Source organism: Elephantulus edwardii, unplaced genomic scaffold, assembly GCF_000299155.1.
Source record: "Elephantulus edwardii isolate Elephantulus edwardi_28Jun2011 unplaced genomic scaffold, EleEdw1.0 scaffold00168, whole genome shotgun sequence".
Lineage (NCBI taxonomy): Eukaryota > Metazoa > Chordata > Mammalia > Macroscelidea > Macroscelididae > Elephantulus > Elephantulus edwardii.
The window spans coordinates 6,285,574-6,310,656 of NW_006399918.1; the positions used below are offsets into that span (position 1 = coordinate 6,285,574).

At 41.0% G+C, this 25,083-nt stretch overlaps 1 protein-coding gene across 1 annotated transcript in view; it reads left to right on the forward strand.

The window, feature by feature from the left end:
* The window catches only part of LOC102843045, a 68,348-nt gene that overhangs the window by 9,370 nt on the left and 33,895 nt on the right, over positions 1-25,083 (forward strand). Inside the window, exons 2-4 of the mRNA XM_006895538.1 lie at positions 1,138-1,268; positions 1,376-1,772; positions 3,055-3,182. Of these exons, the coding sequence (XP_006895600.1) occupies positions 1,138-1,268; positions 1,376-1,772; positions 3,055-3,182 (656 nt within the window). The remainder of the gene's footprint in view (positions 1-1,137; positions 1,269-1,375; positions 1,773-3,054; positions 3,183-25,083) is intronic.

Consider the following 25,083-nt stretch of genomic DNA (forward strand, 5'->3'; position numbering starts at 1 on the left):
TCGGCTCCACCGTCAACACTCTTGGCACCAGCAGCCAGGAAATCAAAAAACGTATTGCGATGGGAAAGTCTGCTGTTAGGGACCTCTCCAAAGTACTCAAGAGCAACGGTGTCTCTCTAGAGCCTAAGGTCCACCTGATACAGGCCATAGTCTTCCAATCATTTGTTATGCATCAGAGAGTTGGACAATGACTAGAGAGGACAGAAGGAGAATTGATGACTTTGAGCTGTGGTGCTGGAGAAGAGTATTGAATGTACCATGGACTGCCAAGAAAAGATTCATTCTGGAGAGGATTAAACCAAGCAACTCCTTGGAGGCAAGGATTCTGGGGCTTCATCTGACGTACTTTGGGCATGTTGCAAGGAGAGACAGGTCCTTGGAGAGGGACATCATGCTTGGGTGGGTGGAGGGACGGCGCAAGAGGGGAAGACCCTCCATGAGATAGATTGATTCAGTGACTGGGGTAATCGGGATGGGTGTGTCGGGGGCAGTGCGATGGGCACAGGATAGAGCAGGGTTTAGGGATGTTGTACATAGGGTCGCTATGAGTCGCAAATGACTCGACGGCACATAACAACAACTATAATTTTATACCTGACATAATGACGCCCACAAAGCTAACCAAAAGATTCCACTGCCTCTGCTCTATAAGCAGGAGCTTCTGGACTTAGCGAGCACCTACTTGGCATGAGGGGGAAGCCGGAAGCCACCCGCCCTTACTCTTTGCCTTCTCTTCTTTCCCCTCTCTGCTGAGCCTGGCGCAGGAGCCCTGCCACCGCCCATACTTGTGCCTGTGCACGCCCGTTGACTGGGGACGACCCCTGGCTGATGCACTGGCACCCAACAGGCTCTTTGGTATCTGGGCTACTGCCAGGCCACAAACACGAGACCACAAGAGATGCCAGTGGTGGATACTCCACTTGGACACCTATGTAGGCACAGACGCAGGCGCAACCCCGAGAATGTGCACATGCACCTAGTCCAGATTAGTAGGCCAGCCTCTCACCCTGCTTGCGGCAACCCGTGGCCCACCCCCTTCAAAGAAGCTGGTGGTCGATACTCCTCAAGGACACTGCAGCTTAGTTAGCACCCCATGCGTTCACTCTGAGATGCTTTACACCGGACCCTGGCCCCCAGCCCCGGAAGCAGCTACCATACCGCTTCTGTTTCCACTGTCTGCTCAGCAGCGCAGACCTTGACAACTTCCTCCTGGTTCAAGGCCCCGGAAGCCTCCCCACAGCCGCCATGCGGCCCCTGTTCTCGCTCTGGTAGGCACTCAACGTGCCACCAGAGTCTGAGCATTTCCCAGCAGCGTAAAAAGGATACTTACACTTACAAGAGCTACCTACTACTCATCCTGTTTCTTTAACCCCAGGGAAATGGAAGAATAGGGCACTGGCCACCACCTGGCCAGTCCCACGAGAGCTACTCGCGCTGCCCTATGAGAGGCCAGCTGTAGCTGGTCCCACGAGGCGCTACCTCGTGCTTTCTCTCGCCCAATCTCCCCCAACTGAGTCTCAGGATGTCTCCCGGAGCCCCAGCGGCCATGGCTCCTGGCGCATCCGCCTTACCGTGTCTTGCCACTCTTTACCAGGTTGTCCTAGAACCAGAATTAAACAGGATAATATAGACAGAAAACGAGAGAGAGAGAGAAAAGGCCGGGAGTCTCAGGGGCCCTGGGGGATCCCGGTTGAGCCAGATCTTGCTGAGGCCTCCAAGTCTTGTGCCACAGTCGCGAGTCCCCCAAAGGACACCAGGGAGTCGAAAACGATGCAAGAACACGAGGGATTTTATTATTACAAACTCTAGAGCAGGGACTCTACACACATACCACCTCAGCGTGTCAGAGCCCCCAGCACTTCCAGACAAGGATTTTTATTGGTGCTGGGAGTAGCAAAGACTGAGTGAGGGGCTGTGATTGGCTAATTTGTAAATGAGCGGGCTCATTAGCAAGGACTCGAACATTTGGCATACTCTGATTAGAGTAAGGTTCATACAGGAGGAGTTAGTGTCACTTCTTTGTCCCTGAGGTCCTTTCAGGAAGTGAACTCGAGAAAAACAAGGACAAATGACTTAAGATGTTGGCAAGACCAGAGATACATATAACAAATCTTGACTCTTACATCATATATTCCTGGGGCCTTATATTTTTATGAAATATTAATTGACATATTACAATAAATAGATGCTTCCCTAGACATGCTGACTAGCTTGTGTCAAGACCTTTGAAGGAATTACCTGGCCCCTCAATGAAAAAAAGATCCATATTTATTCCCATTCCATAAATAGGTGACCTGAAATAGTATGGAAATTATGAAACAATAGCACTGATACCACTCGCAAGCAAAATCCTGCTGATGATCATAAAAAAAATAAAAAAAAATTAAAAAAAAACCGATTGGAAGAGTATATTGACAGGGAACTACCAGAAATACAAGCTGAATTAGAAGAGGCCATGGAAATAGACATATTATTGCTAATGTCCTATAGGTCTTGGCTTATGGGAAGCCAAATTTCATACTAAATATTTGTAATAAACCAAATGATACAAGCTGGAATTCACCCTGGAGCATTAAGGCAATTCTTAAATGTTTACAGGTGTAGACAATAAGGCAATCCTTAAGGTTTACAGGATTTTTGTACTGTATTTGCTAACCCCTCCCTCCTGAATCAAACAGAAGGTTTTCAATAGAAAGAGCTTAGCTTCATTTGCATTGAATTCTCTTGGTGATTTGCTCCCTGGCAATTTTCAGTAAAGACAGAGGGAAGCAGAGTTCAGTTTGCCTCACTTGTTCTAGAACTGTTCCCCTCCTGCTTTGCCTGTTTTCTCCTACATTCTTGGTGTTCTGTCTTGTTATTTATACTTATTAATATACTTTATCTATGGTCTGCAACATTGGCTGAAAGCAAAGAATACCAAAGGAATGTCTATCTGTGTTTCATTGACTATACAAAGGCATTTGACTGTACGGATGACAGAATATTGTGATTAATCTTGAGAAGAATGGGAATGGGAATCCCAGAACAAATGTGCTCATGCAAAACCTATACTAGGGAGCGAGCTCCCCCAGTGGGGAGCAGCGGCCACAGGGAACGATGCATCAGAAGCTGCTCAAGAGCGTGCGTGCATTACATCGAGCTGGGCAGCTACCAGTACTGGCCAGTGCTGGTGCTGCGCATAGGTATCTGCCTCTACACCTACGAGCAGATCCCCGTGTCCCTCAAGGACAATCCATAAATCACTGATGGCTAACAGGCCTACCTGCCCTCCAGGCTGTGTATCAAAAGTTTTTTTTTATTTTATCTAATGAGACAGTAAACATCTGGAGGCATTTGCTGGGCTGCTTTCTCTTCTTCACGTTGGGAATATATGACATGACATCTGTGTTACCTTCAGTGAGTGCATCCAGAGAAGATTTTGTAATTTGTTCTATTTGTCTTTTCTGCTTCCAGGTCTGTATGCTTTGCTCTGTAGGCTAGCATCATTTTTCTTGCCATGGGTCGGAGAAAACCTGTCGGAGATAGATGGCATTAGATTATGCAGGAATTTCTATTGGAATCCTGGGATGCGACATCTCGGGAATATTTTACGCATTTTATTGTAATAACTATTGGCGTCGAGTATACTTGATCACAGTGCTTGATATGATCCTGGCAGTGTTTTTCGCTCAGATTCATTCCAATTACCTTACACAACAATGGCAAAGACTTCGCTCTATCATATTTTGTTCTGTTTCGGGATATGGAGTGATCCCTACTCTTCATTGGGTTTGACTCAATGGAGGAATCGGTGCTCCTATTGTACAGGACTTTGCCCCTTGTGTAATTATGATGTATGTGATTGCTCTTCTTTTCTATTCTACATTTCCAAAGTTCCAGAAAGGTACTTTCCAGGACAACTCAACTGCCTCGGATCAAGCCACCAAATATGGCACATCCTTGCAGTAGTGATGTTATATTGGTGGCATCAGTCAACCGTGTATGTCATGCAGTATAGACATAACAAGCCTTGTCCTGACTATGCTTCACATTTGTAAATTCAGGTACGGTCACCTGCTGCATTCAGCTGTGAAGCAATATTTTGACGGGGAGTTGTATAACCCACTATTTCTAGGAGTTCTGTTACATTTTGTTCTTTTTCCTCATTTCATGTATCACTAGTAATACTTTATAGAAACGGAAAAAGTATCCGTGGGGGTTTCACAGGCCCTTAAAAATACTCATTTGCTGCTTATAAAGAAAATGAAAATTAGTTAGAAATCATAATAAACATTTGGATAACAGCTATGAATGTTAAACCTGTGTATAGGTAAGAAATTTATTTAGCACCAGCTTAATTTCCTTAGAAAAGGCTCATCTGTTAGGAAATGGAGCCATGCTGTGAGCCTACTTTAATAAGGAAAAATGTTTTCGAAATGATCAAGTGTTAAGTGCCTAATCAAAGCAAGAGTTCCTATAAGTTGCGATTGAGATTTGCATATATACTAATCTCATGCTTTGTGAGAAACTGGCACTTCAATTTTATTTTTTTGCTCTAAGGTTTCCCCACCCTAGGAAATTTGGACTTTAAACCTTTACTCCTTTTAAAGAGAGAAGTATTGAGAAGAACATATATTTTCCTTTTGTAAGTATCACATTAAAAACTAACTACATGATTCAGTAATAAATTCTCTACTCTAACCACCAAGTTAATCATTCTAGGCTTTTAAAATTATTTTTTCAGGGAGAAAAGTGCAACAATGAATGGCTGGAAACCCTATCTCTCCATAAATTTTCATTAAAATTAATAAAAAAAATTACTTAAAAAAAAACCACCAAACCGAAAACCTATACTAGTCCAGGAAGCGGTCCTCAGAACACAGCAAGGAAACACTGCATGGTTCAAAATCAGGAAAGGTATGCATCAGGGATGTGTACTATCTTCATATCTTTACAAACTTTATGCAGAAAAGATCATTTGGGAGGCTGGACTTTATGAGAAGGAATGTGGCATCAGGGTTGGAAGAAGACCCATCAACAACCTATGTTATGCAGATGACACACCTTGCTTGCTAAAAGTGAGGAGGACCCAAAGCACTTGCTGCAGAAAGTAAAAGATTGTAGTTTTCAATATGGATTTAAGCTCAACATCAATAAAAGAAAGATTCTCACCACAGAGCCAATTGACAATTCTGACAGATAGAGAAGAGTTGAGATTCTTAACAATTTCAATTTATTTGACTCCATACTAAACATTCTTGGTATCATCAGTCAAGAAATTAAAAGGTTAATTGCATTGGGAAAACCCATTGTCAAGGACCTCTCCAGAATACTGAGGAGCAATGATTTCAGACTAGAGACTAAGATGTGCCTGATCCAGGCCATGTTGTTGTTTTTGTTATGTGCCGTCGAGTCGCCTGCGACTCATAGCGACCCTATGTACAAGAGCCCTAAACTCCGCTCCGTCCTGTGCCAATCGTACTGTCTCTGACACTCCCATCCCAATTATCCCAGTCACTGAATCAATCAACCTCATAGAGGGCCTTCCTCTCCTGTGCCGGCCGTCCCTCCACCCTCCCAAGCCATAGTCTTTGCAATTACTTGTTATGCATCAGAGAGCTGGACAATGAATGATTAAGGATGACGATGAAGTGGACAGTGGAGAAGAATTGATGCCTTTGAATTGTGGTGCTGTAGAAAAGTTGTGGGAAGCCAAATGTTAAGCCAAATGCTTAAACAGGAATTGAAGGAGGCATAAATTGTTGTTGTTGTTATGTGCCGTCGAGTCGTTTGCAACTCATAGCGACCCTATGTACAACAGCCCTAAACCGTGCTCTATCCTGTGCCAATCTCACTGCCTCTGACACATCCATCCTGAGTACCCCAGTCACTCAATCAATCCACCTCATAGAGGGTCTTCCCCTCCTGCGCTGTCCCTCCACTCTACCCAGCATGATGTCCCTCTCTAAAGACCTGTCTCTCCTTACAACATGTCCAAAATATGTCAGATGAAGCCCCAGAATCCTTGCCTCCAAGGAGCAGCCTGGTTTAATCCTCTCTACGATGAATCTGTTTGTTTTCTTGGCAGTCCATGGTACATTCAATACTCTTCTCCAGCACCACAGCTCAAAGGCATCAATTCTCCTTCTATCCTCCCTAGTCATTGTCTAACTCTCTGATGCACAACAAGTGATTGCAAAAACCCATGGCCTGTATCAGGCGGACCTTAGTCTCCAGAGAGACACTGTTGCTCTTCAGTATTTTGGAGAGGTCCCTAACTGCAGACTTTCCCATCGCAATACATTTTTTTATTTCCTGGCTACTGGTGCCAAGAGTGTTGACCGTGGAGCAGAGGCATAAATACAAGCTGTAATTCCTCTTGTGACTGATTACAAGGTATGAGCTACTACTTCTTGCCACTAGGCCACCAGAACTCCTTTGCAGAGGGAGTGCTAAAAGCTTGTGCTTCCGGTAGACAGGAAGCTGCCAGGGCCCCCCTGCAGAGGGAGTAAGATTTTGTACTTGTGAACTACTTCCTTCTTGAGATAAGAATAAGGTTGACAATAGAGAAAAACTTACCTTTATTTACAAAAGAATTCTCTTTGTGATTTACTTCCTGGCAATTCTCATTAAACGTTACAGAGATGCTTGGCTCAAGACTGATGCAGTCTTCAAACTGTTTGCTCCCTGCCTTACACGCTCTCTTTTTCTCCATCCTTGGTGTGCCTGTCTCACTTTTTCTTTGTCCTGGGTCAACAATAAAGAGTATTGAATATACTATGCGCTGCCAAGAGAACAAACATGTTTGTCTGTCTTGAAGAAGGTGAAACAAAGTTTCTCGTTGGAGGCAAGGATGTTGAAGCTTTTTCTCACATACTTTGGGCATGTGTCCAGGAGGACCAGTCCTTGGAGAAAGACATCATGCTTGGAAGGGTATAGGGACAGCACAGGAAAGGAAGTCCCAGGATGAGATAGATTGGCACAGTCACTGGGAGTAATGGGGCAGCTGTGTTGGAGTTACTGAGTCAGGCTCAGGACAGGGCACGCTTCGCTAAGAGCCAGAGGCAACTTGATTCCACATAACAACAAGAGTTCTGAAATTAAATTTTAAATTATAAAGTATGAAAATTTGTTTCACTTTGTTTAAAACGATATTTCTATTACCCAGAATTCTTGATTATTGTTTTGGCAAAAGAGGAAAATACTACTAATAGTATGACTCAGAAACTAGATTGAAGGGGAGCTCTGGTAGCCTAGTGGCAAGAAGCTGCACTGCAATCCCAGAGGTACACGGTTCGAATCCACCAGATGCTCTGCTGAGGAAGGAGGGGCAATCACCTCCTGTACCAGTCAGATCTGATTTGACGGTACACACACACACACACAAATAATAATAATAAAAAAAATTAAAAATTTAAAAAAAAAAGAAACTAGATTGAAATGGGGGGAAAATCTTGGAGAGAATTCCTTCTTACTGTCAAGAAGAGGAGTTTCCTATTGTTGACTAATTAGCTATTTTGGAACAAATGCTTTGTTATTTGGAGAAACCAACATTTTTATATTCTGTCCCTTAAACCAAAAGATTTGTTGGGGTATGAAATAAAATTGCTGGCTTCTGGGAAAAGACAATCTGGACTTTTTAGTGTCAATATTAAAAGGATGTCACTGAAGCTAAAATTTCCTTTTTAGGGTATGGAACTGAGAATAACAAAGTTTTTGTTTCATTTCATCAAAATTAAAGCTTACTATAGATAAATATTAAAAAAATAAAATTAGCTTTGTAAAAAATAATAAAGCTTATTTTGTGAAGTGTTAACACACTTACTAAGAAATATCAACTCTTTCTCAACCAGCCAGTGTTTTCTCTTTCTCAAACTTGATAGTATTGATTGATATTTTGGACTGGATAGTTTTTCATTATTTGTTCAAAATGTAGAGAGGTGTTCATAGTCTTTTTATTAAAATGATTTAACAGTATACGTACTACATGCCAGGAACACTCTATCATCCCCAGTTCTTGCTGTTGTTGTTATGTGCCATCAAGTCCAAATCAACTCATAGCTGACCAGAGGACTTTCAAACTGGATTCCAGCCCCATACTGGATTTAGTAAATCTGAATAAAGATTGAAAATTGATGACTAAGGAAATGATAAGGTTGGTAGTAACTGGAGAATCTAGCACAATTTTACAAGGTAGTGAACTTGATCATTGCGTCTTCCACAAGTGCTGTCTTTATTTGAGTTCTCTAGAGAATATGTATGTATATGTGTGTGTATGCAGATTCCTAGTCAATATCCTTGGTACCAAGAGTCAGGAAATCAGGAGACATATTGTATTAGTCAAGTCAGCTGTCAAGGAACTATCTGAATTACTGAGGAGCAATGATGTCAGTTTGCAGCCATGGTCTTTTCCATCACTTATTATGCATTTGAGAGCTGGACAATCAATAAGGACAGCAGAAGAAGAATTGATGCCTTTGAGTTGTGGTGTGGGAGAAGATTCCTGACTCATGGATCTGTGGAGACTTATGAATCTTTGCTCCATATATCATGATGTTGCTTATTGGTCCAGTGGAGAGGATTTTTGTCTTTTTGATGTTATGAAGCAATCCATATTGAAGGCTACAGTCCTTGAGTTCTGAAGTAAGTGCTTCAAGTAGAATCTCTTCAGGTAGTCAGCCAGATACATAGAAATGTATAGATATTTTGTTGATTTGTTGTACTTTGGAGTTGGTACAGACTCATAGCTGATTTTCCAACAGGTTTTCAGATGTAGTAAATCACTTGGGAAGAGACTGTCCATCCTATCCTCCTGTAGAACAGCACAGAACATTGGGATTGCGGTGCGGCTTCTTACTATTAGTAGCTCATGGACAATCTCCTCCTGTGAGATTTACAACCTCAGAAAATCCTCTGGAGGGTCAGCGATGAGTCTGTTCTGTCTCGACTGCCCCAAATAACAACAATATACAAACATAAATGCATGTAAAACATTGTACATATCATGCATATATGCATACCATGCATGTAATTAATATCATGATACCATACATATCATGCATCTAATATATATTGTGCACCGCATGCATATCATAGAATACATTTCGTGCATACAATGCATATCATACATCTCAAGCATAAATGGATATTGTTGTGTACCATTGAGTAAGAACTGACCTATAGCTGACCTTCTAATGGGTTTGCAGGGAAGGTGATTACTCATCCTGCTCCCCACACAAGATATATATATATATATATCTTTATGATTTATGTTTGAGAATGTTATTCTTTTACTTGTATAGAATAAAACTTGGAATCGCTTTAGAATATTTGAGTCAGAGTTCTAACCACCCGCTTCCCTTCCAGATTTGATGGATATTATATTATTAAGTCATTTGTGAGGCATAAAAGAAAACTCTGTTAGTGATGTTCCTGTGCCTAGTGTGATAACCCTGATTATGTGTCAATTTAGCTGGTGGTGATTCTCTGGTTTAATAGTTATGATGTAGTTGTCCCCCCAGTGAGATCTGATATGAGGGGCCAACCAGTAGAAAAGGAGTTTGAGATGAGTCTTATATCAAATGTATAAAGTTCCATAGCCTTTTAACTAATCTGGATCCTGCATCTGCATCATCTGGCTTTTGGCCTTTAGACTTGAACCGGTGGTCTGCTGTATTGATGGCTGACCTCATGATGTGTTACCTTTTCCAGCCTTAAGCTAGCACCTTGCCATCTAGTCTGCCAATCATGGCTTTCTTAGCCCCTGAGAAACCTGTAGCATGGCATCTTGATCCACTGACTTGAGACCTGAAGACTTAGTAAACTTATTTATTGTAATTTGAGTGAAAGTGTACCAAACCTATCATTTTTACAATTTGTGTACATATTCCCCATAACATCAATCATAAAAACAATGTCTGATCATCCATTCATTCTATATTGTCTTTCCCTTTGCTCGTCTTAATGTTTATTATCCATTAATTTCCTATTTCCCCTTTCTCCTTCCTGATAACTGTACTTGAATGATTTTCTCTGTATAGAATGTTTCTTTAGCTTAAAAAAATTATTAGTGTGTGTGTGTGTGTGTGTGTGTACTATCAAATCAGATCTGTCTGGTACAGGAGGATATTGTCCCCCCTTCTCCAGCAGAGCCTCTGGTGAATTTGAACTGCATATCTCTGGGATTGCAGTGTAGCTTCTTGCCACTAGGCCACCAGAGCTCCCTCTCTTTAGCTTTTTATAATGATGATCTTAGTATTTGTCATTTTGCAACTGATTCATTTCATTCAACACAATGGATCCATGTTATGTAGTGTTTCATTAAGTCTTCATTGTTTTGCAATGTTGCATAGTACTTCACTGTGTGACTGTTACCATAGTTTCTCTATCCATTTGTTGATGAGCCCTTGAGTTGTTTTCATCGTTTTGCTGTTGTGAACAGTGTTGCAGCAAACATGAGTGTGCATAGATCTGTTTGTGTCACAGCTTGTATTTCTTTAGAGGATATACATAGTAGTAGAATAGATCAAATGATAATTCCATTTTCAACTTTCTAAGGAAATGCCAAATTGTTTTACATAGTGGTTGCACCATTTCACATTCCCACCTGCAATGTATGAGAGGTTCAATCTCATCACCCTCTTGACAGCATTTGTAGTTGCCTGTGCTTTTGAATGTTGCTATTGCTTATAGTGTATGATGATATCTCATTGTATTTATTTGCATCTCTTCATGTATTTGTTGGCTGTTTAAATGTCTATGGTGAAATCCTTTCAGATCTTCTACACATTTTCCAAGTGGGTTGTTTGCCTTTTACTTGTAGAGATGCTGTAGTTTTCTATACCTTTTAAATATGAGAATATGGGCCCCTTAGCAGTTATTGTCTTCCCCCTGCCTCCCAGCTTGTAGGTTATCTTTTACTCATTTGGAAAATACTTTTTGTGCACGTAGGATTTAATTTTACAATAGCTCATCCTAGTTTGTCCTTTCCTGGTTGTGCATTTGATGGTGTATTATGCTTTAGATTGTTGTTGCTGTGGTGGTGTACCATAGAGTTGAAACCAACCCAGAGCTGACTCTCCAGTGAGGTTTCAGAGGCAGTTAACTGTATGGGAGGAGATTAGCTTCTATTTTTTTAACCAGTATGCATCAGAGAGTTGGACAGTGACTAAGGAGGATAGAAGGAGAATTGATGCCTTTGAGCTGTGGTGCTGTAGAAGAGTATTGAATGTACCATGGACTTCTAGGAAAACAAACAGATTCACCCTGGAGAGGGCTAAATCAGGCTGCTCCTTGGAGGCAAGGATTTTGAGGCTTTGTCTAACATACTTTGGACATGTTGTAAGGAGGGAGCAGCCCTTGGAGAGGAACATCAGGCTTGGGAGGGTGGAGGGACAGCACAGGAGGGGAAGGCCCTCTATGAGGTGGATTGATTCAGTGACTGGGGTAATTGGGATGGGTGTATCGCAGACAGTGTGATTGGTACAGGACAGAGCAGAGTTTAGGGCTGTTGTACATAGGGTCGCTATGAGTCTCAAGTGACTCGACGGCACATAACAACAGCAACAACAACAGTCTTTATAGTCTGAGTTTGGAGAATTTTGTTGTTTTTTAGGTTTTGTATATGATGTGCAGTATGAATCTTGCTTCAGTTTTCTGCAGATAAATATCTCCTTTTGCCAGCACCATTTTTTACAGAGGTTGTCTCTTTGCCAAAGATCAGTTGACCTTAGGTGGTTGGATTTTCCGATGGGTTCTTAATTCAGTTCCACTGGTCAATATAGCTGTCACTGTACCATTGCCACATTGTTTTGATTACTGTGGCTATGTAGCAGGTATGAGATCAGGAAACATAAGGTCTCTTTCTCAATTTTTCTTACTCATCAGAGCTTTGCTTATTTGCCCTTTCATTCCTTTCCATATAAAATTAGTAATGAAACTTTTAAGGTGAAAATATTTTACCAAACTTTAAAAAGATATTTTCTGGAGGTTCAAACAGTTTAGAAAGTGGTTCCATGACCTCTTTGATTTTTTTTTCTTTCTTCATAATTACAGGGTAGTTCAATCATCAGAGGCAGTGAGCCAAAACAAAAGCTCTCAGCTTTTCAGTGTGTGTGATAATGGACTGAAAGAAGTTAAATTGCTTTTGCAGTTAAGGTGCTATTCCTTGGGTCACCCTCCACTTGTTCCTATTATTGAGTGGAATGGTTTATAACCTTGGCCATGCTCTTATATTCTCAGGGGGTAAATTTCTCAAATGTTGCAGTAAAAATGCCAATAAACATCGCCCTGTGGGGTTGCTCTCTCATTGTGTCTTATATATTAGCTCTTGCACTAGTTTGTACACTAGTTCAGATTGCTTTGTATGATATCATAACCATGGTATTATTTCTCACCAACATCACCAGATCAGTAAACAAATAAATGAAAGGCATTGATCAAGGTTAGATGGCATGCCTGTGAGGAGTACACAGTGCACCCCAAAAATAGTACTCTAATTTAGGGGTTTTGATGTACATGTTCTCTTTACCTCAATTTGCCTGGGAATAAGAAATGTAAACCACAGAGCAGATGCAGTGCTAAATGTAGGATCAGAAAGAGGGAAAATGGTAGCTGGAGATATATTGAGGATGAACACACTAACAAGAGGGAAAAAATCAGGAAGTGAAAGCATGGGAAAAGGAGAACTTATGAAAAAACTAAAAATATGTGTAATAAAAATAAGTACTTCAGGTCTTTTGTTCATAAGGTTGCTATGAGTCGTTCTCAACTCAAAGGCAATCAACAACAACATTGTATGGATTGCATCTCAGAGTCAAGAAAACAAAAATCCTAGCCACTGGACCTATAGGCAACATCATGACAGATGGAGAAAAGATTGAAACTGTCAATAACTTCATTACGCTTGGTTTGTACTTGGTATCAGAAGTCAGGAGATCAGGAGACATACTGTACTGGGAAGTCTGTAGTTAGGAACCTCTTCAAATTATTGAGGAACAATGATGTTGGTTAGAAGACTTAGGTGTGCCTGATTCAGGCTATAATATTTTCAGTCACTTGCTGTGCATCTGAGAGCTGGACAATGAATAAGGATAACAGAAGTGATGGCTTTGAATTATGGTATTGGAGAAGAATGCTAAATATCCCATGGAATTTGAAAAGAATAAGCATATATCTTGGAGAAAGTGCAGCCAGAGTGCTCCATAGAGGTAAAGATGATGAAGCTTCATCTCACATACTTTGGGCATGTTGCTAGGAGGGGTTATTCCTTGGAGAAGGACATCATGCTTGGAAAGGTGGAGGGACAGCAAAAGAAAGGCCCTCAAGTAGGTGGATTGATACTATGACTGCAACAATAGGCTTAGGGTATCATAGATTATGAGGATGAAACAGTACAGGGCAAGGGTCAGATCTGATGTTCATAGGGTTACTGTGAGTCACCCTCAACAAAACGGTACCGAACAACATGTATAAAGTATGTATAAGAGAACTGTTTAAATCAGTGTTAAAACTGATTAGGTATTATTGTCATTACAGGAGTACAGAACAAAGGCTGCATAGTGGAGTGGACTTCGGGGAAGGGATTGTATAACAATGAAAGAATTTTTCTTTTATTTTTCAAAGAGAAGAGCTAACTTGGAGTCAGGAGGTGGGCAGGAAGAAAAGTATGACAATGAATAAATGGAAATCCAAAGTCTCTGTAAACTTTCATTAAAATTAAAATAATAAAAAAGAGAAAAAATAGAATATATAAAATAAAAATAAATATGTATAATGTCAAAGGGTACGATTGGTGGTTTGAGCCTCATGAAAACTGGCACCATGCATCATGCATGGACATCTCTGAATTTGTCACTACTCATCATCAGTCTGGTGGCTGACTGATAAAAAGCTGCAGTAACAAAGGCATGTGATTTGAATCTACCAGCAGCTCCCCTTTCATGTGATTTACTGCCTCTGAAAATGAGCTGGAGGGTCAGCTGTAGGTGGGTTCCAACTCAATGGGACACAACCTTACCCTCTAAGGATCTATCTATATGTTGCCTGTATGACCTGTCAGAAGAGGGCAGTATAGCCTGGAAATATCAGATCAGAGTCTTATTTCTCAGCCTGCTGGAGAGAACTACCTTAGCCTTGTTCAAACGGAGTTGCACTGCTGACACACCAATAGCTCTAAGTGAGAAAATAGACCAGCTCTTCCCATGTGACCTACAGCCCCAGAAACCCCATGAAAAGTCAGCTATGTGTCGGTTCCAATTTGATGGCAATGAGTAATGAGTGCCCTGCCTGAGAGTGCAGTGACTTTACTGCAGTAAATTTAGGAAGCTAGAACATCAAGGACAGAAGGCAAGAGGAGAGATGGTCCAGGCAGGCTGCTTACAACATTCCTCTCTTGAAGATTGGGACTAGGAATTAATCTTTTTATCACTAACACCTAGCTAAAAGGCCTAGGGAGCTCCAATCCCAAGGCATGCACAGTTCCATCCCACCAGCTGCTCGGCAGGAGTAGGATGGCAGTCTCCTCCTGTGTAATTAACTGCATCTGAAAACCCTGAAAACCCATGGGAGGGTCAGCTATGAGTAGATTCTGACTCGAAAACACAATAACAACAACAACAACAAAGACCTAAGTGATCAGCCTTTTGTTGGTTTTTTTTTTTTGTTTCCTCCTCTCTTGGATTATTACTCTCATTTACTAAAAATTGAGAAAAGGGGGTTAGAAAGTACTTTTGTCCTAGCAATCTTAATCTTTCTCCAGATAACATTTTCTATGTCCAAAGTAATAGTCCTATTGTGTAATATTCCTAAACAATTTTCCTCTGAAACAGTCTTTGATGCTAGGATTCCAGTGAATGATACAGCACCAGTTGCTGAGATTCCTTTTCACCTTTTCACTTTTGGGATTTTTGAATTATTTTTATTTTTATTGAGATTTTAATGAAAGTTTATAAGGAACTTGGGTTTCCAATCAGGGGTTGTTTTAAAGGAATCAAATTAATAGCTGGTGTTTAATGAGGATTTATTGTGTATTCAGACCTATGAGATTTTTTTTATTATTGTTATTATTTAATATTTATGATCTTTTGGGCTACTTAGTCCCATTTTCCACATAGAGAAACTGAGACCAATCAACTTGAACAGGCCAAAGAAGAGTAAGAGACAAAGCTAGGACACAAACCCAGGCAATGTGACTGGAACATCTGTGTGTTTAACCGCTGCACTAGTTGCTAAAGTGGAGGTGTGGAAGGGGTGTAGGGAGTCAGGCTGTGAGTCAGTCAAAGAGGAAGTGTGAATAGGGCTATGAGTCAATCAAAGAGGAGGTGTGAGTAGGGCTGTGAGTCAGTCAAAGAGAAGATGTGAGTAAGGTTGTGCTGTAAGTTCTGAGTCAACACCAAAAATTCGGCACAAGCACAGGACCTAGGCTACCCCAGGCTCCTCTGCTACCCAGTCCTCTGTCCTACCTTTTGTAATGCACAAGTTATAAAATTGAACTAGAGAAGCTCTGAACTCCAGACATCTGAACAAATCCTCACGTCTAATGGAACCACCAATGATCCCTGATGGCATAATGCATGTCATATCTGGCTGTAAAACAAAAGGTTGGCAGACCGTATCCATGATGGGCTCTGCAGGGGGAAGAAGAGCAGCCTCTTCCCTTAAAGATGTACAGCCTCCAAAACCTTGACAGAGGATCATTATGGGTTGGAATATGTTCAGTGGCAGTGGGATAATGGAACTGCCAGAAACCTCACTAGAGAAAACTGTGACATGAGGATCCTCTCTTCCTGCCAATCTACTATTTTGTAGACATCCTAAGTATGGCTTTTTTATTTTAGCTGCCCTTTTAACAAAAGTTTACAGAAAGGTTGGATTTTCATTCATTCATTCATTCATTGTTGCATGATTTCCTCCCTCCCTCTCCCTTCCCCTTTCCCCAGTCCACTTTGGAATGAGTTTATAGATAATGAACACCACATTGGAACAGATGAGAGAAAGAACTGTCTGAAAGGAATATATGATTAGGCATCATATGCATGACAACAATCTGGAACAAGAGGTGCATTGCAAAGGGTATAGCTCGTTAGTGCTTTTACAATCATAACAACCCATGAGGTGATCAAGAGAAAGCAATTTTAATTTTCTGGAAGGGAGGTGACTTGTAGTGGTAGAATCTACATCCGAACCACTTTGTGCGCCATAAGTCCCTGGACTTCACTCATCACAGTCCTTGCCCACTGCATTGTCATTGTTGGCTTGTATAAGTGTTTTCTCTAATAGACCATGAGGTTTTAATTTAAGACAAGCAATGGTTTTTTAATTCTTTTTCAACACCTAATAGGTGACACAAGTCTCGCTAATGCAAATGAGATGTTCGGGTATGTGGGGTGAGCAAATAGGAATTGGCACACCAGCACTGTTCTGGGCACAAGAAAGAAATAACTTACTTTCTTAGAGCCCCTTCCTTAAAAGACATGCCATGTGGTCTGTGGGTTCTGGGTAGGGCACGTGAGGAAAGAGTACAGAAACTGGGAAACGCCATAGAGATGTTAGACCTGATGATTCTCTCACCTCAACCCACTCAAGGGTGACTTGTAGAAATTGGGGACAGTTTTAGGAAAGCCCAGCTCTACACTCATAGCCAACTGAGCTAGAGAGGGCATGACATTAGCAGAGTTTGATCTGGTAGGTGGGCGGCAGACAAAACCTACGACCACGGGGTGAGGGGAAGGATGTGACTCCCTCAACACCTGTGGATCATATTTTTTGTGTAGAAGGCTGTTGTAAAATGACAGAAATTTCAGAAATAAATTTCTGGGCCTTTGGAGAACATGTTAGTCTTCATCTTGACCTTCAGGACCCATCCATGCCTTTATCACTTCTGATAAACCTATTATTGCTGCTCTCACTAAAAGCTCAACGATTACAGTTTAGGCTGGATCAAAACAAAGCCCAAGCCTAACCCTTGGCCTTTTGGGAGACCTGAGTAGTTAGGCAATGAGGAATCAGTCTGAGTTATAATGAATTGTGACTTATTAAATATACTTTCAAAGTGTTTTTCCTCGGTAAAGAAAAGATTATTTGTTCAAATTATGGATACCATTTAATTGAGCTTATAACAGTTCTAGGAACTATTATGATGATTCCTATCTTGTAAAAGAGGAATGAAACACAAAAAGGTCTCCTTACTTGCTTAAAATTCTCCAGGTCCACAACCTCGCCAGCATTTGTTGCTTGCTGTTCTGTTAAATGCTGCTATTCTTAGTGGGGTGAGATGATATAGTTGCTTTGATTTGCATCTCTCTAATGAGCTAGGGATTTTGGGCATTTCTTTATGTATTTGTTGGGCATCTGAATGTCTTCTTTGATTAAATGTCTATTCACATCCTGTGCCCATTTTTCAATTGGGTTATTTAGCTTTATCTTATTGTGGTGCTTGAGTATTTTGTAAATTCTAGATATAAGTCCCTTATCTGACATTTCATTACCAAGTATTTTTTCCCAATCTGTGGCCTTCCTTTTTACTCTGTTGGAAAGTTTTTAGATGTGCATAGGGATTTGATTCTTAGAGGATCCCATTCATCTATTTTATCCTCTCCTGGTTGTAGATTTTTCAGGATGCTTGGAAAACTTGTTTATGCTGTGGATTAGGACTTTTAGAGTTCTTCCAAGTTTTTCTTTAGTGAACTGTATATTAGTCCTAGGTCCATGATCCATTATGAGTTGGTTTTTGTGTATGGAGTGAGGTGTGAATCTTGCTTGAGTTTTCTACAGGTAGTATTCCAATTTTTCCAGCACCATTTGTTAAAAAGGTTATTGTTTTCCCACTTAACTCATTTCATCTTTTTGTCAAAAATCAATTGACCATAGGTAGATGGGCTGATTTCCGGATTTTTTATTTCTATCTATGTCTGTCATTATACCAGTACCACACTTTCTGGAGAAACTGGAATTCTTATTCACTGTTGGTGGAAGTGTAAAATGGTTCAACCACTATGGAAGGCTGTGTGGCATGTTCTCAAAAAGTTGCAAATAGAAATACCATTTTACCCAGTAATTCTTCTACTGGGAATATACCCTAAAGAGACCATAACTGCAACCCAGGCAGATATGTGCACACACTTATTGCAGCTTTGTTCACAATAGCAAAGAGTTGGAAACAACTCAATGCCCATCAGCAAATGAATGGATAGCAAAGCTCTGGTATATTCACACAATGGAATACTATTCTGCATTGAAAAACAGGGAGCTCGTGCAATATTATTCAAAATGGGTGACCCTAGAGGACATTAGGCCGAGCAAGATATCTCAGTCACAAAAGGACAAATACTGCATAGTGCAATTGTTGTAGAATGGGACTGACATTAGGGTTGAGGTGTGACTGAGAAGAATTGGATAAATCATGTATACTGCATTGAATCAGATGTGAGAGAGAACCGTTTAAAAGCTATATATGATTGGGTATTATGGTTATGACAATAGTTCAGAATGAAGGTTGCATAGTGGAGTGTACTCAGGGCAGAGAGGGGAGATTGTATACCAATGAAGGAATTTTTCTTTTACTTTTCCAAGAGAAGAGCAAACTGGTGGGGGGAGGGGGCATGGAGAAAAGTGCAACAATGAATGAATAGAAATCCAAAATCTCTGTAAATATTGATTAGAATTAATAAAATAAAATTTAAAAACAAAATTTAAAAAATTTAAAGCAACTTCCCAGGTCAGGATTATTCAAATTTACTTAGCCTTTCTCTGTTAGATACTTCAGACTTGGGTTTTCTATGAAGAGAATAAAATGGCAGTGTACCTCTGTTTTAATTTCCTAGGGCTGCTGTAAAAAAAAAAAAAGCAAACCAAACCCAAGTGAGTGGTTTTAACAAAGAGAAATTTATTATTTCATAGTTTATAAAGCATGAAGTATAATTTCAAGGGGCAGGGAGATCTGTAACTTAGTGGTAAGGAATTAAGCTACCAACACAGCAGTTGTTGTTATGTGCCATGGAGTAGCTTGCAACTCATGGTGACCCTATGTACAAGAGCACATTGTTGAAATCCATCAATTGCTCCATGGGAGACAGATAGGCAATACCCTATGCGATTTACTGCCTCTGAAAATCTACTGGATGACCAGAGATGGGTTGGTTTCAACTCGATGGCACACAACATCAACAAACAGTTTAAAGGGCAGATTCCATTTTTCCTGTGGGGAAATTTTTGTCTCTTTTATAGCTTTTGTTAGGCGGGTTCTTGTCTCTTGAGGAGAACAGTCCAGTTTCATGTCCATGTTTGTGGTTGGGGTCTGACTCAGGAGGCCCCAGGGCTGCCAGCACCACATCATCACACCCCCCACCCCCGTTTGTGGGTCACAGGACTCCATACCTCTCTGTCTCACCTCCACTCCCACCCCTTCCTCATGTGACCTTCACCCACGTGGAGGCCTGGTGGCGCGATGGTTACAACACTAGGCTCCTAACTGTCCCATAGGAGAATAAAGTGGCTATCGGCTGCCATGAAGACCGCAGCCCGTAGTGCCCAGGGGAGGCTGTCCTCTGACCCACGGGGCTACTGGACGTCTGACCCCCGTGGTTGGTACTGGGTGTCATGTGCTGTCACACGGCTGGTCCTTCTCTCCCTGCACCCGCTGCTGTGTCTGTAGAAGAGGAGGTCAGAGTAGCTGGAGGCCAGCCGTCTCTGAGAAAGGCCACTGCTGGCATGAGGTGCACATTCAGTCCTCTTGTGGATGGACAGGCCAGAGGTACTTTGAGAAAACCCAGTGTAGGGAAAACCCCACCGGTGTCCCACCAGGGGGAAAGGGCCAGCGACTGGAACAGCATGCAGTGTTCCCAGGCTGACTCCAGGAGAGCAGCGTGGGGATGTTGGGATGTTCTGAACCAATCTTCAAGTTCAGATGGCGCTTTCTCGATTACGAATTCCTCAGCAGACACCACAGAGCCGTGGGGTGTCCACCACCCACCCCTCTGTGAAGGTGCTCTACTGGACACACACCCTCCTCTCCCGGCAGCATGTCCCCGCCTCTGCAGTTGTTTTACTCCATAATCCCTCACTGATCTCGCACTACTGACCTGGTCACTGTCGGTCAGAACACGGAATGTCCGAGCTAGGCAACAAGAGATGAAACCAAAACATGAGACAAGCAAACCGGGTGAACATGCGTTCACCTGGTGCTTCAATATCACAGGTTTGTTAATCTTTTAGAAGTCATTTCCCCCACTTGATTTTTCTTCTATAAAATCCTGCAGAACAATGTTTATGATACAGCCGTTTAATAAACGTACAAATTGTAAAGAGTATGTATAACTATTTTACACAAATGTAAGAGCATGTAGAAACCACCATATAAATAAATTAAAACAACTGTACAGTAAATTCTTGAAGCACTTTTTCAACACAAACAAACAAAAAACATCCATCATCCCAGCGCAAGAAGGTGGCATGGTGAGAGTTGAGGGCAGACTACATTCAATAAGAAGAAATGAGAACAAAGTACATTTTTTTGAACCCAGAGAGAGCTTTGTGCTGGGAACCTCCTGGATCCAAGTGAGTTGTAACAGCAGAGATAGTGAGGGAATACTGAAGATGGGAAGAAGCAGTGAGAGAAATAGAGGCAGAGGCAGCTGAAGGCATGTTGGCTTCTGGCACATGGACCCTTTCAGATAGGAGGCTTATTGACAGAGCATGATGTCTCTGAGCATTTGTTGTTGAAGCTTGGTAACTCTTGCAGAGGTTAGATCAAGAGGCTGAGGGGAAAAGTGCAACAATGAATGAATGGAAATCCAAAATCTCTGTAAATGTTCATTAAAATTAATAAAATAATTTTTTAAAAAAGCTGAGGGATGAAGACTCAGACAGAAGTCATCTGTACACATGGCTGAGAAGAAGCTGAGCTAATAAAAAAAACCTGTATCCTGAGTCATTTCTGATCCTTTATTGTGAGCTGTTATTTCCCTAATAAACCCCATCATAAATATTTTCTGTTTGTCATTTGCAGTCATTGTAATGAGTCATCAAACCCGGAAAACAAGAAAAGAGTGCTGTGTGAAGAATAGCTGGTGTCAAAATTAACTAAAAGATTGGAGAGAGGAGGTATGTCTGACCTCCACTTCATAATACTTGTTTGACTTTGATGGTGATTATCTTTCACCCTCAGGAAGTCAGAAAATGTCAGATCCTCCACCTAGATATTTTTGCACAGCTTGCTTAAAATTCTTCATGTCTCAATTATTCAGATTTACTCAGCCATTCTTTGAATATTCTTTCCATTTCCTAGAGTCTCTGTATCTCATGATTGATGGAGAAAAGATTAAAACTGTCAATGACTTCATCTTACTTAGATCAACAATCAATACACTTGGTACCAGCAGTCAAGAGACCAATGACATAACTCACTGGGAAAGTCTTTAGTCAGAGACCTCTCCAAATTATTGAGCATCAATGATGTCAGTTTGTGGACTAAGGTGTGTCTGATTCAGGCACGGTCTTTCCTATCTCTTGTCATGAGTAAGGATGACAGAAGAATTGGCGCCTTTGAGCATCAATTGGAGAAGAGTACTGACTGACAAAAGAGTAAATAAATATGTCTTGGACAAAGAGCAGCCAGATTTCTCCTTGGAGGCTAAGATGATAAAACTTCATCTCACGTGGTTCATACATGTTTTTAGGAGGGGCTATTACTAGGCGTTGGAAGCAGGAGTGGCTTCCACTTCCATAAATAGCTTGCCTTGGGAAACTCTACGAGCATAGAAAAAGGATGAAAGTCATGCAACCGTCGAAGACTTTCGTTCATAGGGTCGCTATGAGTCGCTTACGACTCGACGGCACTTAACAAAAACAACATTACTAGGAGAAGAACATCATGCGTGGAAAGGTGGAGGCTCAGCAAAATAGAGGAAGACCCTTAAGCAAGTGGATTTACATGGTGACTGCCACAATGGTCTCTAGTGTGTCAGGAAGGTGTGAGGATGGCACAGGACAGGACAAGGTCCAGATATGTAGTTCATAGGGTCGCCATGGGTTGTACCTGACTCGTTGGCATCTAATAACAACAATAAGATGCAGTAGGTGGAAGAGAGGCATCTTCAAAAAAGAAACTGACAAGGATTGGTCCTGGCACAGGAAGAATATGTGACCACTGTAAAGACTGTAGAGATAGAGCACCACTCTGCCAACAGGGGTGTCTCTCTGGGCTTTGATACAGGAAAGTTACAGAAAAGAAAGGAAAAGAGACCTTCACAGAAATTGCAGCTAGTTTTATTGAAGTCCCAAAGTAGTACATTATTTCAAGTATGTGCACATTCCCAAGGATATTTTGACACTAATACAAATATTTTAGAGTGAGATGAAAAAAAGTGTTTGACTCAAAATGTCCGAGGGTGGTTAAATTAAAGTCATCAGTAAGAAAGGTATGAAAAGATTCTGTATGTTTCTTAAACTTGAAATGAAAAGTCCTTTACTTTATGTCTTATGCTATGCTTAATGATTTTACAAAGATCTTTTTTATCTGCTAATTGAGTACAAATCATATCCATAGGAAAATTGACTGTTATAATCACTGCATGACCAGTTTAGCAAACATACTCTCGATGTGGATGTTTTTAAAAAGAACTCTTGACAATGATATTTTTAGAAATAAATTTGTTTAACAGTAATGTCATGGTTTAAAGTAAGCAACAATAGTTTCTCACTTTGAGAGGGCAGATTCCCCCTTGGAAATATGAAAGCATTCTATTCTTTGGAAATACAGGCATCCACCATTTTTTAAAGGTCTCTTTACACCACTTTGCTTTTATAAAATATATACACCAGTATCTGCTTTTTCTAACTAAAAGAAGTCCCAAGAGAAACTCTGCTTTAAAAAAATGTTGAAAAGTGTAATTAGGGCTCATGGGCATAGTCCATAGAGAACTGCGCTGCTAACTGAAAGGTGCTGGTTTGAAGCCACGAGGGGCTCATTTGAAGAAAGATGAACAGTCTCATCCTGTGCCATTTATAACCTCTAACAGTGCACTGAAGGTTCAGTGATGAGTCAGTTCCAACTTGATGACCATGAGTCTGTTTGGTTGGCTCATTTTATAGCCCAAGAGGGAACATAGATCACAAGCAGCAAGAGTGGCACAACCAAGCTCCATCCCAGGGAAATACAGTCGGTATCTTTGCATCAAGCCACCATAGATTTGACCTGTGTTTGTAAACACTATATGCTAGTGTTAACATTCTCCTGTACAAACTGAGTAATTGATTCTTAGCCTTACCTAGTTTGGCTCACAAAGGGCTTCATAGATAGGATCTACCTTTTTAAGACAAGAGAAACGTGTATGCCAACATTCCAGTCTTCCTCAATTTTCTTTCAATTCCCTAACGTCTCTGTATATCATGACTGATGGTGAATAGATTGAAATGGTTAACAACTTCATCATACTTGGATCAATTTAGTTGATCGGGAGACATGCTGCATTGGGAAAATCTGCAATGAGGGATCTTTCAAAATTATTGAGGAGCAATTATTTTAGTTGAGCACTAAAGTATGCCTTATTCAGGCCTTGGTCTTTTCAATCACATGCTATGTTGCTCAGAGCTGGACAATGAATAAAGATGACAGAAAACAAATTATGCCTTTGAACTGTGGTGTTGGAGAAGAATACTAAATATTCCATAGACTGCCAAAAGAACAAACAGGTATGTCTTGGAGAAGGAGCAGCCAGCATGCTCCACGGAGACAAAGATGACAAAGCTTTGTTTCACATACTTTGGGCATATTGATATTCTTTGAAGAGGAACATCGTGCTTGGAAAGATGGAGGGACAGCAAAAGAGAGAAGACCCTCAACCAGGTGAACTGACACAGTAGCTGCAGGAATGGGCTCAAGTGTATCAATGATCGTGAGGATGACACTGGATAGGATAAGGTTCCTATCAGTTGTTCTAGGGCCACTATGAATTGTACTCAACTCAATAGCACCTAACAATGAATGTATCTTCACTCACCCACATTCTGCTCTGCTACTTAAGCTCACAGAAGATGGGTCCTAATACAACTATTGTTGTTGCTGTTTACTATTGTGTCAGAACCAACACATAGTTGACACTCCAGCAGGTTTTCAGAGGCAGTAAATCATACAGGAGGAGATTGCCTGTCTTTCTCAGCTGGTAAATTCGAACCACATACCTCTATGTTGGAAATGCAATTCCTTATCACTAAGCCACCACCGTTTTCTGCTTCCTATTTCATTCACGAAATAAAAGAAAGAAATGTTGAATATACTTCACAATTACTGAATTTTCATTGTTTAGTATTAAGTGCCTAATATGTGACAACCACTGTTCTGGTCATTGAAGATGAAGGAGTGAACAAAAGAAGTCTCTCTTCTCATGGTCCTTGGTGAAATTCATGGAAAAACATAATAAAGCTGGGTAAGACATGAGAGAATAAGGATTAAGGGGTGGTGTTTCACAGACTGAGCAAGTGTAAATATAATGCCATGGGGTCATCTTAAATCCTGTAATTTCAAGAGGGTAAAAACAATGAGTGAGCATCAACCCAAAACTGTCTCCTATAGAGTAGTGGTCAGACAATCCTCTTTTTACCAAATCTTGACACTGACTTTCCCTTTCATGGTACTCTACTTTTCTACTGGGTTTGATAATTTGTTACACTGGTTACACATAGTTCACAGGCCGTGCTCATGATTATAGGATTTATTAGGGAAGTAAAAAGTTAAATCCAGGATCAAGGACAACACAGGATACAGTTCTTTGATCAAGATAGTTTCTTCTGTCTTACCACAGACAAGCCTCTCGCTGATCCTTGGTTTCTCGGTCCTCAGCTCTTTAGCCTGGTCCTGTTGAAGGAGACAGAGAAGGAATTTATGCTTTTGTGTCGTGGTGTTACATAAAGGGTACTGAATATTTCATGGACCACCAAAAGAACAAACATATATATACTGGGGAAAAATGTAGCCAGAATGCTCCTTAGAGGCAAGGATGGCAAACCTTTGTCTCATACTTTAGACATGTTGCTAGGAGAGGTTATTCCTTGGAAAGGGATATCATGTTTGGAAAGGTGGATGGTCAGTGGAAGAGAGGAAGACCCTCA